The sequence below is a fragment of the Pyxicephalus adspersus genome, chromosome 1 (genome assembly GCF_032062135.1).
Source record: "Pyxicephalus adspersus chromosome 1, UCB_Pads_2.0, whole genome shotgun sequence".
Classification (NCBI taxonomy): domain Eukaryota; kingdom Metazoa; phylum Chordata; class Amphibia; order Anura; family Pyxicephalidae; genus Pyxicephalus; species Pyxicephalus adspersus.
This window is the reverse complement of record NC_092858.1, coordinates 18956323-18974065: the sequence shown is the minus strand read 5'-3', so window position 1 is coordinate 18974065 and position 17743 is coordinate 18956323. Positions and strand designations below refer to the sequence as shown.

Genomic DNA, 17743 nt, shown 5'->3' with positions numbered 1-17743 from the left:
CCCCGTTTGTATCTATGTAGTCATCCGTATGTTAGATGTCCTTAACCTAGGGACTACCTGTAGTTATTCTTTTATACTTACATTAGTTTTATTTTATATTATTTATATTTATGTTTACAAGTTTGGAAAATATATTTTTATTATGTTTAATGTTAAATTTTGTTTTACAAATAAACATTACACTTTGAATTTTCTGAGAGAAAGCCCAGCACTTGGGATGTCTTTTTCACTGAATCAGATGGGACCATGTGTGCAATTTCAGCCCTTAATATTGAAATCTACAAAATTCACAGAAAAGTGAGCCAGTAGACATTCATGGTTTCGCAGATTTAATAAATAAACTTTATTCTAAAGTATCTTCTACACTAGATGTGATCACAACAGCAATGGTTCAGTAGCGCTTTATTTCAAACATGCAGGACCAGTGCTGCGGTACAGACAGGCAAGCAGCTGGCAAGTTTTTGAATCCACCCTTAGCTAAATTTTGTCTGGACATGTAGACATCAATGATCTCTTGTCTCCAAAATGTTTATAAAGGAATATATATATTGCAGAAAGGAACATTGCCTGTATCTTCTGCAATAAAAAGCCTATTTGCTCACAATCTTTTAATTGGAGAACTATTGTTAACCTTTTAGCTTAGTGGCTATTGGAGAAGGTCCCCATGGTGGTCAGGGACTCAAATGCTCTTTATATTGGTGATCTCTGGGGGGAAATGCTCATTACATTGGTGCCCAGTTAAAATATTAGGCCTCCTGTAGCATAATGTGTCAGTGGTTACTTATCTTGGAGCTTGAGAGAGATTGTTCATTGCTCAAGAGATAATTACAAACATCTGGAAGAACCTTAGGGTTTAATGGATACCATGGTTAAAAAAGGCTGATAAAAGGCATTGTGCCCCTTATTGCCAGTCCCACAAAATTTGATGGACGATTTAGTGATGTCACGGGTGAGCAGCTGACTCTTCTGCTTGCTAGAAAGCAAACTGTACCTGAGGATCTACATTCCAAGAATATCCTTGGTTCTTCCTAATTTATACTGTGGAGAAGTGCTTTCTGCTACTTGTTGATAATTTTGAGAGGGGTGTAGGACATGAGGAAGCAATGTCTGACTTCTACCAATGTGGACACCTCAACATGAACAAGATATGGTAAGCCAGTAATGGGAAAAGGACCAGTTGGAGAGAGCCTATGGGCAATACTGGTGATTAGTCATTTGCTATCTGTTTGCCTATTTTGAGCACATCTTCCACAGTTTAGATCCTCTTTAACATATATTGTAACATTTTTTTGCTTCCTACTGAGAGCATAATATCCACTCTCAAATTCTATGCTGATCCATCTGCTGACTCTATCTATCTGTCACTACTTCCCACCACTACATATCTCCCATCCTATTGTAGGTAAATTCCCCCACCTACTAGATTGTAAGCTCCTCGGGGCAGGGTCCTCCTGTATCACTGTCTGTATTAGTCTGTCATTTGCAACCCCTATTTCATGTACAGTGCTGCGTAATATGTTGGCGCTATATAAATCTTATTTATTATTAATAATAATAATAATAATAATAATAATAATAACAAGTCGATAACAAAACCAACAAGAAGTCGCTTGGTTTGAAAATTAATTTTGTATCTAAACTCCTAAAAAATTGAGTTGCTGGGAAGTCAATAGTGATTAACAAGTACAAAAATTAAAACGCATCAAAGGGGGGTAAAGAATGTGCAAATCTGACTTATTAATTACAAAGTTATATGAAGCTTAGAAGACATTTATGGCCAACAAATCAATTTTTTTTTTTATATTAGTCTATTGTAATGGTGATCAGTTTGCCTATTTGGAAGAGGGGCTCGCCAATTTGCAAAGCATCCCCCAACTTATAGAATGTACACATTAATTAAGGTTAGAACAATTTACATAATTATATATATCTTATATCATATTAAATATATAGATAGAGGTTGTTAGGGGTTCCTTAAGCAATTAGCAATTAAAGCCTCTCAGGTCAGTTTAAGTGACACCAATAATCTTTTTTGCTATCTGTAATGATGACATTCTTCCCACTGATCACCCCACTAATGTACTGTGAGCTGTGGATATAGTAATTAAAGCAGGGGTTCCCTAAAGTCAAGAAAGATATTTCAAGGGCTGCCCTATGTAAAAAAGTTGAGAAAGACTGGTCTAGGGGTTTCATTTAAAACAGCCTTCTCACCAAATACAAATACATGTGATAGCACAGAAAGAGTGTAAAAAAATAAAAAAATAATTATAAACAGTATTTTTCAGTCCATTATTTTTTATTTATTGGCAATAAGCCTTTGAACTTGATAGCTTTCCTAGCACAGCCCCCTTCACATCATAGCCCTCTCGTCTTCTGGAAGGGTCTAATTACTAACTAGGCTGGATCGGTTCTTCCTTTTCCCACCTCCCTGCATAACTTGAATTACAGCTCTGAATTTATTGGGGCTGTTGATGTCCCTTTTAAGATGGCAGTGCCATTAGGACTTTTAATATCTACACCTGGAATCCTTTTGAAGATTGCCTAAAATATACAAAATTCTAGCAAAATCTTATGGAAAGATTGTCGTTGAAATTTATGGGATGACAGCAAGGTAACAAGTATTTTTAAAGTGCCAGGTCAGCAATTACAAGCATGTTTTGAAGCTGCGTAAGCTTTTATCTCCATACAGAGGTTGGGTTTTTGTATCTCATATTTAGCATTTGTAGAACTCCAAACTCTCTAGAAGGCAATGACAGAATATAACTTCATTGCAGCATTCTTCTTATAATAAATAATATAGCCGTGAATCTGACATTCAACATGGGAAAATCTACTCTTTCCAAAGTTTCAAATCATCATGCAGTTGTAATCTAATAATTCTGGCAGGAGATCTTTGATTTTGATGGTTCATATCTCCAAGACCTATTACAGATCTTGTTGGAATGACCTACAATTGATTATTGTGGATAAATATTTTGGAAGTGATCTGTTTACATATCCATGTCATTAAAATCCCTGTGAATATATCATTTTTTTGCAGCTTTTATATTTGCCAGAAATAAATAAAAACAGCTATGAAAAAGAGCAACTGATCAGATTTTTCCCCAGAATACTCTAGAGCTTGCCAACATTTCGAATCATTAAGTTGTATAAAATGCCCCGAGGTCTGGTGAGAGCTATTGCTTCTTAATTAGGCGCTCAGGGAAATCTCCAAGCTTTCTGACGGAGGAACAGAGGTCTTTAAAGAGAGGACTCAGCCAGATGAACAGATTCAGTAAATCCCAGTAGTGAATACTTAAAATAAAGAAAAAAAAGGGTTCCAAAAGTTGTACAGTTGTTTAGTATGCAAAGCTATCAATGAGAGAGGAACCATTGTTATTTGTGTTCTGAAAAGAGCAATATGTCATGTAAGATTAATTATTACAATTCATGATGGTTTATTAATTAATTCCTGGCATGCACTTTCCTAGTAAAACTTGTAACAAACAATACCGACTGCCACACTGGCAGGATAGTAAATGCGGTGAAGCTGAATGGCTTTATTGCAATTAAAGGACAAGGCTTCATGAATTGTGATTTTGTGGTGGGGGTGTTTTGTCTTTATCTGTATCCCTCTGGTTCACAATTTACCACTTACTATTTGTTTTAAGGAGCAACTTTCTGGACTGGTGGCAACTACAGACAGAACAGACCAAGAAGCTCATATGGAGAATGCATGGTTCTATTATGAGCTTTTGGTTAAGATTAAGTGTAGTATTCATTCCTAAAAGTGTCCAAGAGAGAAATGTGCCACTATCCCGATGTTTGGCAAGAAGGAGTGGCTTCAGAATACTCTCACAGAATGTCTCAGGGGAATGGGGGACCTGGACCCTCGTTGGCCAACGGCAACCCCTTTAGAGTCAATACAGTGGGTGTGGGCTTTCAATCACTTCCGCACAGGGGCCTTCTGTTCCGCCACTGTTCTCTCTAGTATGATGGTTATGCCTATGGATTCTTTCTTTGGGTGCTGTGATTCTTTGCATGAATGGATGGAAATGGAGCTAAATGGACTTAATATGGGGGGGGCAGAGGTCACCATTTTAGTAAGAATGCCTCTTTGTCCATTATGTGCAAAACAAAAGTTATCTTTAATGCCAACCCTTACCTAACTTTATTACTTTAACATAACAACAACACTTTAACATAACAACAATAAGAAACCTAAAACTTCCTGAAAATGTAATATATTAGAGCAGTGGTCACCAACCAGATACTCCGTCACTTTTTTGGACCTACGGACCACTAAGTGAACAGACTCCGGACCAGGGAGCCATGTGTCACGTAAAGGGTAAGAAACTTCCCCCAGAGTGACGTCATGATGCCAGAACCTGCCCACTGTTCAGAGATAAAATCGGCCCACTGCCCTGAGCCTGCGATCCATATGGGGGACATGGTCTGTGGCTTTAGCTGGTTCGCCCCTCCCAGCAGGGTTCTTCTTCTGAGGGGGGCTGGCAACCATTGTATTAGTGCAAAAGCCCATGTTAAGTGCATAACCAAGATTCTTTGGTGCTGATAACTGGATCTCAATATGAACTGATTTACCACTTACCCCCCTCTATAGCATTCTTTATGGACTAATTCACTGTAGGTACACAGTCAAGGTGAGAGCTCTTCACTCCTTTTAGGAAATTATAAGGTAGGTCAGCATGTGGGAACTTAAGCTATTCATTTCAAATATTCAACTTTTCATTTCAGTTATCCATGCATGTAAAATCGCATCCTCTGAAAAATTTTTCTGATACAATACTGGAAGTATTAAGGTGGGGATCTCAAAGTCGGGTAAATTTAATACAAAAATAGAGTAGCATATGAAGATTTACAGTCTGTTTATTATACAGAAATCAGACTATAAATCACATCTATGAAAATACATCACTAGATAGTCAATAATAATATATACAACTTCAGAAACAATGCTAATTAATGGAAATCCAAACTAAATACCCAATCATCAGTGCCGATGTATAAATTAAAAAGGAATTTGCTTTTCACATGATCCAATAGTAAAAGTGAATATTCACAGAGTTTATCGAGCAAGTATCAACTTCTTTTGTAAACCAACACAATTATATCTCCTTATCAGAATATCTATGAAAATGCTTTTTAGAATCTAAAGAATGCTGATGAATACTTGCCAGGATCTATATAACACTGAAATATCAGTTTTGGCCAGACTGATATTTGCCATTGAATGATTATTTCTACTTGCGAAGTTGAGGGAAACTAAGTAATTCACCAGTCTATAATTGCCAGTGAATACTGTCTTTGGTTTATACCCTCTTCTATAAGAAATCAAAAGAATGATCCTTCTCATGCACACAACTCATAATAATAAAGCACAAGATATAGGAGGAAATATGAAAATTGACTCATAATGATCTCTTAATCTATTTTAATGCATTTCGCCATGGGAACAGAAAGGATTTGTCAAAGCCATTCTTGCATGTTTTTATTGCTTTAGATGAATCTGTGACACATTACACAACTATCGCATGAAGAGTAATAAAAACTATTATTCACAACATCATTTTTCACTGGTTAGGTGTCATAAATATCTTAAAGGAGATACCCACCTACATAACCCACCCCAATGCATTATAAAACCCCAGCCAAGACCCAGGGTCACATCTCCTCACATGAAGTTCCTACATAGGCCTGGTGCTTTTGACTTATGGATGGGGCTACAGATTTCTCATAATTATTAATTAGGCCAGTGAATGGTTTGAGGGTAGACACAGCTATGTTATTGGTTCTTAGCAGATATACACCTTTTGAAGAATTATACCTAAGCAAAATCTCTTTTGCATTGGTTTTGGATAGCTCACCAAAGGGTTAGGACCTATTTCAGATTTATCTATCTAGCTTTCCATTAGTCTTTTTTGGTCTTCCAAAACAATTGAATTAGCTAATACTGGCTTATCTGCCTGTCTGACTACTTATCTATCTACCCAATGTTATATTCAAAATGGTGTCAACAACATATCCTTTATGGGTTTTTTTTCCATTACTTTCTGGAGATTTTTTTATTATCTCCTGTTGTCTCCAGGTAAGGGACAGTACCCAAAAAGCCAATTGTTAACCTAGTTGTAAACCTTACTTACATTATTAGAAGCTAAAATAGTTTAGGTTTTAACTAACCACGGCCCTATTAAGCTGCATATACTTACCTTCCTTCCTCCCTGCAGTAGAAGAAAAGAAGCCCTGTATAAGCTCCAAAGTCTTGACTTATAGTTTGCACAGGGCTGAGGACTCTCTCCTGTCCTCATATGACAGCTCTGGGTGTCTGAAAAGCCAATCACCAAATATCAGAACAGTCACATGAGTGTAAGGTCTCATACCCTAATATACTGGTTATTTCTCTAGAGGAATAATGTGTAAGAAAGGTAAGTTTATCTGGGGAGGGATGCAGTAAACTGAACTTGTATGGAAAAAGTTCACATTAACAATCCTATAAAACAATTTATTTATAGGTAAAAACTTTTTTTTTATTTTAAATGTAAATCCTTAGAATACATTTCCTGATGTGCAGTTAATTTTATGGACTACTGGTTTGTGTTTCATTATCCGTAGAATCTTAATTGTCGAACAGATTATGTTTAAATGCACACAGTGTAACATAATGTTTCTTTTTACTTCTCCTAATCATTTGATATTGGAAGAATTGTCTGGTTTATTGTGCAGAAAGATACCATGGGAGGTTAGGTCTCCAACCTGTGACCCGGAGGGCTACATGCTGTCCTTTGGCGTTTATTGTTTGTACAGACAGTGGCTGTTGTTTTGATGTTTACTGAAGCCAATAAAGGAAAATATTGTTTAGAAGTTAGATTTGTTTTGTTTATTAATTTTACCTTTCCTTGTGCTATCCCTCCAGTGTTTCATTTTGTTTATTTTAAACTTATTGTTTAATAAACTAAATGTAGCACAAATATTTTTTAAAGGGGGACTTTAAAAGCATTGTGTAATTATCAATTACTTTATATCTGAAAATTTAATTAAAATAAGAATCTCAATTTATACTTGGGTCACACCACTAGATGGCATTGTGCCCATTATATGAGACATTATTGTAGTTTGTTACACACTTTACATGAGGATTCATCGCCATCTACTTGTGACTAACAATATTGCACAAAGTTTATTTAGGAGATCTATCATAACTCAAAAGTAATTAAACCTGTAAAAAAGGGGAAAAAGATAAACAGACTGAACCCATGTGATTTGAATTTTTCTCCCTTTTAAATATTTAGTAAAACTAAAAAATGCTGAGGGACAATTTAAAACAATGCTTGCTATATTATTGAACATTGAATTGGAACTTTGGGCAAAAATAAAAAAATTAAAAATGATGTCAACTATCATTACCACTGGAACTAATCTAGAGGGCTGGCAAAGCATCTGAAAAGTCTGTAATCCCAATTAAAAGCTGTAGAGTTCCCAAATATGGATTTGTGGTACATAATATTTCCCCATGCTTTCTCAAATATGTTTTTACCAGCAAAAAGTAATGCTCTTTAAAAAGTATCAGGGATGTAAAAGGATTACATATAGGGAAAACACTTATATTAATAAGCTTTGGGTGTATTGTTGAAAAAGCTGATTATTCAAGCAACAATTGTGTGCTAATATCCACCACTGACTCACTGGTATTAGCCCCTGTGGCTTATAGAAAGGGGGATTCTATGGAAAATACCTATTTGCAGAGGTTTGACTCAGAATTGACAATGGTAGGACTCTATTGAATGAGTTGTACATTAATTAAAAAGATCTAGTCATTCACGATTTAAAAATACAATAAAACAAACAGTTGGTGTCAGAGAAAGTTAAACTGACTATATTATAAATATGAACAAAATTTTTAGGACCTTGTGAAAAAAGCGAAGCCCAAATTCTGAAAATGCTTTGGCTGAACAATGGCAATTGTAACAAAGTTAAATAATCACATCCATTTTCTTCATAATTAACATACAGGTATCACCTCCTCTCGGGCAGGATCAACACTGCAGGTGCTATAAATAAAATTGCATCAAACACAGACTGCTTTGGTTATTTACCATGTATACTCAAGTAACACCAATATTTTTTTTTTATCAGAAAATTACAGTAAAGAAGAATCTCTGTTTATACTCTAATCACACAGCAGATGGTGCTGTGCCCTCATGTAAAGCGTGTAATAAACTTTTTCCATGGGTTTGTTATTAAAGATTGTTAAATATTTTAGGTGAGGACACAGCACCATCTAATGGCCATCAACAGTAATGCATAAATGATCATTTAAGAATACGTGCTTCACCATAACCAATTTAAAAGTACAAAATACTTTACCCTCAAAAAATGAAGAAAACAAATATATACAGGCTGAGTCCATATCATAATAAATGTTTTCCTTTTAAACCTATTAAAAGATTAAAAGGACTAATTGAACAAAATCTGTTGATTTGCCAGAAATGCACTCTATAGACTCCCTTACCCTGTTGTGGGTTGACACAGTGGAGTCAGCCCTGTCCACCTTTTGTTGCCTCTCGGTGCTGCTGATCCCCTGCAACCTCAACCTTTTCCTGTCAACCTGCTCTGCTATGATGGTTGTTTGCTATTTCCTGGGTGGGTTTCCTTATAGTGATTATGCTTAATGTGGGTTGCAGCAGACACTTGTCTCCATCCTGAAGCCTATGTGAAGGGTTGACAATGTAGCAGCACAATTGGGAGTATTCTTTTTCAGGAAGTACCTGAATAAGGAGTTTCATGGCATGATTACTGGAAATTTATTGTAAGCTATTGGAATAAAATATTGACAATTACTTTTGGAACATTAACATGTTAAAACTAGAAACATGAAATTTAATAATGGTTTTCAGATTCTTGCAAACTCTCAAATCAGACTGGCTCTCTTTAAATATGACCCTTTCAAAATGAACACAGCCGTATTTAGTGAGGAACCAAGAACAATGATTAGCTACTACCCTCCTAGGTAACCATTTTATGTCAACTACTATAGCACAGTTAGAAACATAAATAGCAAAAAGCCACCCACCACCACTTCTACAGCCTGGGTAATTCTTTATTTAGAACAACATAACAAGACATATTTCAGGCTACAACACTTAGTCATTGACTGCAATATCCTGCTGTGGATGCTGAAACTGTATTGATCGTAATTTTGGTTAGGATATGAACCAAACTCTGTAAATTCTCCTTGATAAATAAAAATGTAAAAACACATAGACCTTATTGGTTAAATTGCTCAGACATACAGTATGTGCTTTAAAGTTTTTCTTATGAAAAATATTATCTAGTATATTCTGTAATTTTCAATACTGGCTATTTCTCATATTTAGGGGCTGTTTTACAAAAAAAAAATGTAGGCTGTTCACTCACCAAGGGAATGTGGTGAAAAATGACTGGACTAAAAATAAGTAGAGAAATTTAAAAATAAATAAATAAAAAAAGATGGTTGAAGTCAGAAGAGCAAGAAAATAAGTCATTTTGCTAAGTGAACAAACCCCTTGAATTCACTTGCCCTTTAAATTTACTTTAGTGTGGCAAAATGAGACACTGTCAAAATGAAAAAATGCTCTGGGACTTAAGAAGATTTAAAGAGTAATCATTATTACTTTTTATTCCTGCTGACCCTCACTTTATTTATTTTTTTAATGTGAAGTTAGACTTTTAGCAGAAATACAAAATATGTACATTTAAATTTGATAAATAATTAGAAAAAAACAATTTGTAATTTTCTTCTTAAAATTGTACCAAAAAATAAAAAAAATACTACGTACCTTTACTTCTGCAGAGCCCCCAATCCCCCCATACCTGGCCGCAATTAGGTCCTGGGCCATCCTGGGATCCTCCTTCGTCCCGGTCATCTTCTTCCTTATTTTGACTACGTCACCTGAACTCACTCTGCATGGTGTGATTGGGTGACCTTGCCTGCTGCAACTTGTAAAAAAAAGAAGAGTGCCCATGCGTGGGTTGGTGGTGAAAAGCCCCCTCTGTACATGCTCCAGATCAGGCATGTGCAAAAGGAGCAGCCTGAAGCCTCCTGGGATATGTGACGTATGTATCCCAGGGGGCTCTGCACTCCTATTCAGTCTACCGTCGTGGCAGTTAAGATGAAAGCAGGAGGGTTTCACCATTTAAAAAAACAAAGTTTTATAAGAAAAAAAAAAAGAAAGCAATTTTTTTCTTTATATGAAAGGGTTATCTAACCTTTCATATAAAGTATACATTTTGGTGATGGGTCCACTTTAAAGGGTGGCTTAATAAATATCCATATATATAACTGTATATGTTGGCAGGTATGCCCCACAACACCTCTAATACTAATTTAGAAAAGAATCACGTAGTCTGCATTTCTTTATATCGCTTTTGTTTCTACACCTGCTGATATATTGTGCCTACTTTTTGTTTACAAATATTTCTGTTCCTGCAACCATCTGTCTTTAAAATGGATTACTTTTTATTAGTTTAAAATGATTAATTTTCAAGAGCACAAAAGTTGCTAAAGTAGTTTACCTTCCTACAGTTTTAAGTTTTTTTAAGAACAGTGAATATTTTGGCTTGGAGTGTTAATATTTCACTGTAGGATTAAAGGGTGACCCCAAACTGATGCCAATGGCCTAATGCCCATGAACACGGACCATAATAGTATTTTGGAGATGGGAGGTTGGGTTGATAGTAATTTGTATTGCAGCTTTTGGACCACAAAGCAGTTGATAGCATGGGGAAAGCTTGATGGTATAGCTGGTTAGTTACAGACAAATAAAGCTGCTGAAAAGGATTTATTGATTGTGTCATTCCTGTCTTTATGGATCTTGCTTATATGTTTTTTTAATAAAACAGGTGGAAACCATTGGTGATGCATACTGTGTGGCAGCTGGACTTCACCGGAAGAGCAAAAGCCATGCCAAGCCAATTGCATTAATGGCTTTAAAGATGATGGAACTCTCAGAAGAAGTTCTTACTCCCGATGGAAGACCCATTAAGGTAAGTTTGCTATGTAATCACTATATATCACATTTCGCTCTGTTTCTTCAACTTTTACTGTAAGGAACACAGTGCATGGAGAATAAAAAAAATATGTATAAATATTAAGTAACTGGGTCTGTAAATTGTCACAAGATATTAATATCAGCAGGAATATTAGGACAAACAACCAACAATACATTCATGTGAAGGAGACATGGAACAATAAACAGAAGGATTGGGGAAGAAGGAAAACAAAGTGAGGAGGCAATTATTAGAATCAATAATATACTGATACTATATAACCAGCAACATTTGTCAATTCAACACATTCAACTATTTACATCTTCTCATTAGGCTGTAATAAGCTTTAAAATAACATTTTTGACCTCAGATCCCAACAAAGTTTCAGACAAAGAGGTAAATTTCAGCCAATTTTTAACAAGATAGAACTGGACCAGATCCCTTCCAGGTTTGCTGGATCACCCAGGTTCACAGATGAACATGTACCCTCTCCAGTCTTGGAAAACTTTAATAAATTAGGCCCAATGTGAGGGGCCTTCACTGGAGAGATAAAGTATGTTATGTGATAAAGGTCATCTAATCCCTGGTGAGGACTAAGGTTTCTAATGGCTAAAAAGAGAAGTACCCCAGTCATGTAAGCCATCCCTTTAAAAGGTGATAGTCTCAGGGCTCTATAATGGCAAACATTCCTGTCATTTACCCCAAGGCAGAATGGGAACATTGTGCCGAAAGGCGGAGCAGGGAGTTACAATGCCATGGGAGCTTTTACACAGCATATTCCAGCTCGGTCTTGTGTGAAATAAAATATTAATCAAAAGGAAACTGTACTGAATAAAAAAAGTTGTTAGGGTCTTGCTATATTGAAGGCACTATTAGTGACCCTTTTCTACTTTCCCAATATATTTAGACCAAATATTCATTTACAGCAAAAACTCAATGGGAAATAATTGCCCTCCTTTGTGTTGCAACAAGCTCCCCATCACCCAATATGTACAACACACACACAATACTGTCTTGTGCAGCTTCAGATATCCTTGCATAGGTTTGTCTCAACAATAAATATAACTTATAATATTTAAATACATTCTTCAGGTAATCTATAGAATGGAGTTATCCAGACAGGGTTGCCTTTATACTGTTTATCTTTTTACCATGTGTTACTTTCCATCTACTTTTTCTCCACTGGCAACAGCTTCATTACCCAATGTAGTCCAATTGCCACCTTCTATGTATCCTTTCCTTATTCTCTATCTCAGCCCCCAACTCCCACTGCGTCCACCCAGCACAGTAATACATTTACCTAGTATATTTAGTATATATTAGCAGGGCAAGATGGTTAAGAACTAGAAAATTAGTCACAAATTCTGAAATCCGGTCTGCTGGAGGAAGACTGTTGAAGGAGCTGTTTGTCTCCAGTATTCACACATAAGAGCCAGGAACCATATTCCTATCCTTTGGTCTGACTGCTAATATTCTCCTCTCACTTATTTATACACACCATATACCTATCTTAGGTGGGCCTTGTGGTTTTCTATTAATATTAATTAATATTTATATAGTGCTGACAAATTACGCAGCACTTTACAAAGTCATGTCACTAGCTGTCCCTCAAAGGGGCTCACAATCTAATGTCCCTACCATAGTCATATGTCTTTAACACAGTCTAAGGTCAATATTTGAGGGAAGCCAATTAACCTAAATGCATGTTTTTGGGATGTGGGAGGTAACCTGAGTACCCGGAGGAAACCCATGAAAACAAGGGGAGAACCTGCAAACTCCATGCAGGCAGAGATTTGAACCCGAGACCCAGCGCTGCAAAGGCCATTATGTGGTCCATTTTTCCTGTTTTTGATACTGTAATATGTCCACCAAGCAGACTGCGTAAAAAAAAAAAAAAAAAATTTGCGACTGCAAATCAGACTTTAACCTCCCTAGCGGTTCATTTCTTTCCGGTTTTATATGTCTAAAAGCCGTACATTGTTTTTCATGAAAATTTATTTTTAAGTATAATTTAATAGTATAAATATAAGAAAGTTTGAAACACAAAATCATGTAAAAATAATAAATTGAATAAAGTAAAAAATCTAAATCTTTTTAAATTAAAAAAAAAATACATATTATAAACAATGTACTGATTTTACACATATAAATCCAATGTATTGTATTCAATACAGGTATTTTGTATTGAATGCAATACAAATGGTTTTTGAATTTCCCAACCTGCCTTGCTGACAACATACACACGCACCAACGTCACCGGGAACTCCCCAGTGACTCATCGGGTGCAGGAAGGAAGATCGGCCTGAGGAAGAAGGAAGAGGACAGAGATCGCGGCGATGGACGGCGCGGGGCGCCGGCGGATCAGGTAAGGCTGTATTTACTATTACTCCCCATAGGTTTAGCTACCCCGAGCGTGACTTGGGGTTACCGCTTTTAGCAACTTTTTTCCACCCCGAGTCACACTCAGGGTTACCACTAGGGAGGTTAAAGTCCAACTGAGGTGTGAGTTTACACCATCCCAATACATTCAAAACAAAAGTCTTACAGTTCAGAGTTTCAGTTCAGTTTCTGCAGAAAGCAACAACAATCTGAGTAGAGTAAATTAGTAAATTTTATCTCATACAGTTTTATAACAATTATGGTACATCCCTTAGATTACATAACCACACAGCAACAAAAAAATATGGGGACTTTAAAGGCAAAGGCATCCAAAACTGATCAAATAAAGGATAAAATTATACATTAAAATTTGTGCAAATTCAACATATTGCACTAACCTCTCTGGCGATTTGAATATTTGGTATTTTTAAATCTAAAAGCAGTACATTTAAAAATACTAATTTTTTTTAACTTCCTGCCTGGTTCCGCCTGCCAGCATAACAGTCCCACCCTCCAGCCTAAGGCTTGCAAGCAGGGGAAGCATATGCCAAGCATCGCTGGAGGACGCTACAGCCAGCGCTGGAGGACGCCGCTGGAACGTGGGAACCAGGTAGGACTTAGAAACTCCCTGGCAAGTCCACCCCGAGTGTGGCTCGAGGTTGTCGCTTTTGGCACTTAAACCAGGGCAGTTAACCAATTAAAAGAACCTACGCATTTCACCTAACTTAGTCGGCTTCTTAAGGGATTATTAAGACATACTTGCAAAAACATCCCCTGATTTCTGTGGGTAATTCCCAGACAATTCTCTCAATTGGATGAGGAAACAGGAATAGCAGCAGACAAAGCAAAAGGTATCCTCGGAACTCTGATCATTGCTTAAAAATATGGTCTGTAAAACTTTGCACACCTTTTGGTTTGTTTTGCCTGGAATGCATCCTAGCTAAATTTAAAGTATATTTGGGCTTTAAGGTATGGGGTCTTTTACCTTAGAGGTTACACTCATATCTGAACGCTTCCAATGTAGAGAAATGTTACTTGCAGAAGATGACTGTACATGACATACATACCATGTTTTGGTCTAAATGGTTTTATTCTTAAGGGTTAACAAATTTATTTCATTTTCAGTTCAGCAGCTGTATGGTCACAATTAAATATACAGTTTTTTTTTGAAAGTCAGATTGACTTACATAACTTTACATCTTTGCTTTCCCATGAAATATGCATCTGATGTACATTACTGTGCAGTACTATTATTTGGCTGAATTACACTTCACTGATTTTACTTCTCTAAATTAATAATAGAAATGTTTCTCATAGTTAAATAAATAATTCAAAGAGATTATTAAACATCAGCCTGCAGTGATCCATACGGTAGACAGATTGGCCATTGGTTTACATAATTCCCTGGCAAACGATGGCACTCAATTAGGGGATATTAAACATTGTTTCAATCCATAATATTAAGTGCATTCGCTGTTAGGAAAATGTGACTGTTAGGTTAACGTAGGTGTCTGCACTGGAACATAAAATATAAAATAGGGCTTCTGCATAAGAGACTAAAAAATACAAAAATCCACTTTGTGCTGCAGAAGCCTCATAAATTAAACAAAAAAACTTCCTTTGCCTTCTTTGTCTGAGCCAAATCTCCCTTTGTTTCTGTCTGACACGGTTCACTTTCCAAACACTGCAGCTAACAGTGGGAAGGTTAAAGTGGTGCTGTCAGTCCAAAAATAATGACTGGGTCTAGGAGTGGCCCGGTACGCATTGACATTCTACAGGCTTGTAAATTAGCGATAACAATGCTGATAGTGGTGCCCCTTGTAGGAGTGAGAAAAAAATATTTTTGATTTTACCAAAATGTGTGTAAAATCTGGATACTTTAAAAAAACGTTAATGTAACACTGTGTGATGCCTGGTTTAAATCTGTGCAGGGTGGTCATAATGGTCAGGCCTTCCTTGTAGTTCATGTAGTGACCTTCACACTGCTTCATTTACCAGCAGACATTGCATCCCCAGTCCTAAACTAGTGAAGCCGGGATCATTACTCCCAACCACCTTCCCAAGTGTTGTAAGATTGTTATGATTGCTCAGTCACAGATGACTCTACCTTATCCTGTTTGAGATATATGGGTTCTTGTCACTTTTCTTTGGAAAATAAATCATGGCTGTCACACTTTTATTTACGTTTCCATTGAGCAGGTAAGTGAGACAGAATACCTATCTCTGTAAATTACAAAACTTGCCAACACCATTACAAATCATTTCAGTTTATTTTTTTACTGTTTTTGTAGCTCTGCATAATTTGCTGTTTGCTAAGAGTTGGCCTTTTGCTCAACATGAGAGTTTTAACTAAAAACTTTGTCAGTGGAATATAATTCCTATTTGTACAACATATTGCAAACACAGTATAGATATTGCTATTTCTTTAGAGATTTTTTTTTATGGTTAGCTAAATTTTCATCTTTTAATTCTTCTCTTGTTCTCGGCAATGCGCCACTGACATTTTCTATAAATGAGATTGTTGGCATGAACGTCTGCTGAAGGGACTGTCATTGTATCCTTAACAGAAAGAATATTGCGTAACTCTTTCTCCCTTTATGCAAAAGCCCGCTCATTATTGGCCTCATCGCATTCTGCAGAAAAATGCGTCTTGTCTAACAAATGGCAGATGTTTTGTATGAAATCAGAAAAAAAAGTTTTAAATGTCACCTTGAAAACAGTGTTACTAAGCAACTATCTTACACTTCAATGTCCCACTCCTGTCAGGTAGCTAAATGCGAGTACATGCACTTATTCTTATGTAATGGTAAAATTGCTTTCATCTGGTAAATCAAAATTTAAAATCGTGTTGGCCAGGCTATAATGATTGAAACCTATCTACGTTAACTGGCTTGTTATAGGAGATCTAACCCCAAATAATATATATATATATATATATATATATATATATATTCTGCCAAAAAAAGCCACACACTCTAGCACAACAAATATTTCCATTCAGAGTTGCATTACATTTTTATTTATCAAGATCTTGTATTAATGATGGGAGAGTTGGACCACTGTGTAAAGTCTTCTCCAGCATCCCAAAGATTCTCCATAGGGTTAAGTTCTGGGGTCTGTAGTGATCAATAAAAATGTGACAATGATGTCTTGTGTTCCCTGAAGCAATCTTTCACAATTTGAGCCCAATGAATCCTGACATTGTCATCCATGTTCATGCCATCAAGAAAGAAAAATTCCATTGATGGAAAAACCTGGTTATTTAGGTACCATTCAAATATCTTTCTCACAAGATCAGGATCTTTTTTGTTATAAAAATTCTGGTTGTCTCCATACTTCCTTCTTGAAAAAGTTGTCTATTGATACAGTGAAACGCGTTGAGCACTGAACCTAGCGCTGACCAACTGAAGCATCTCCAGATCATAAAACTGCCCCTACAGGATCCCCAGATCTTAACATTGCCCCTACAGGATACCCAGATCAAAACGATACCCCCAGAGGATCTCCAAATCAAAACATTGCTTCCACCTGGATCCCCAGATCATAACACTACCCCCACAGGATACCAAAATTATAAGACACCCCCTACAGGATCCCTAGATCATAACACTGCCTCCACAGGTTTGGGGACTTTTTTTTTGGGGCAGTGTATATTTCTCATGCAAATGTTGTAATGATTAGCTAAATGTAAATTCAAATTAATATCTTTATGTATTTGCTGTAAATTGTTGAAAATTAAATTGAAAATTAATTCACAGAGAGTTAGGATCACATATTTGAACTATAGTAACATGTAAATTTTACTGCAAGCATGGACAGTGGTGGATTGCAGTTCCTTGCATTTTGAATGTCACCCCAATGCTATATTCCCCAAAAGTTTGAGGAGGGTCTGTAAGTGGGATTTGGTTGCTGTATTTTCCTTTATGCATTAGAATTTGAAGCCTTTTTGATGGATGTGAATTGCTCCCTCAGATAGCAGTGTAAAGCCCTGTTTCCATGTTGAGAAATGAATGAATAAGCCCTGTAAACGCAGTGCTGTTCTGTTCAATGGAGAAAATGGAGGGGAGTACTAGCAACCTGCAACTTACTGTACTTTCCTGCATGGGAGCGAACAGCGCTCATTAATGATAGATCATTCATCAATCTGCCATAGTGCTTTGATTTTCACCCAACATGTGCATAATGCTTATCTGGCACATGCAAATAGTGTAACGTGTCCAACATCAAGCCTCAAAATTACAAAAATTGCTAAACTTATTTTCTTCACTTCTTCTGCCCATCCTTGGGCATTTGTGTGTAATTTCAGCAACAAACTAAAAGAGAGAAAAGGTCTGCAGGGAAT

The 17743-nt window shown here is 36.5% G+C and overlaps 1 protein-coding gene across 1 annotated transcript in view; it reads left to right on the top strand.

Moving 5' to 3' along the window:
- The window catches only part of GUCY1A2 (guanylate cyclase 1 soluble subunit alpha 2), a 126965-nt gene that overhangs the window by 92279 nt on the left and 16943 nt on the right, over positions 1-17743 (top strand). Inside the window, exon 6 of the mRNA XM_072403147.1 lies at positions 10876-11019. Coding sequence (XP_072259248.1) covers positions 10876-11019 — 144 coding nt within the window. The remainder of the gene's footprint in view (positions 1-10875; positions 11020-17743) is intronic.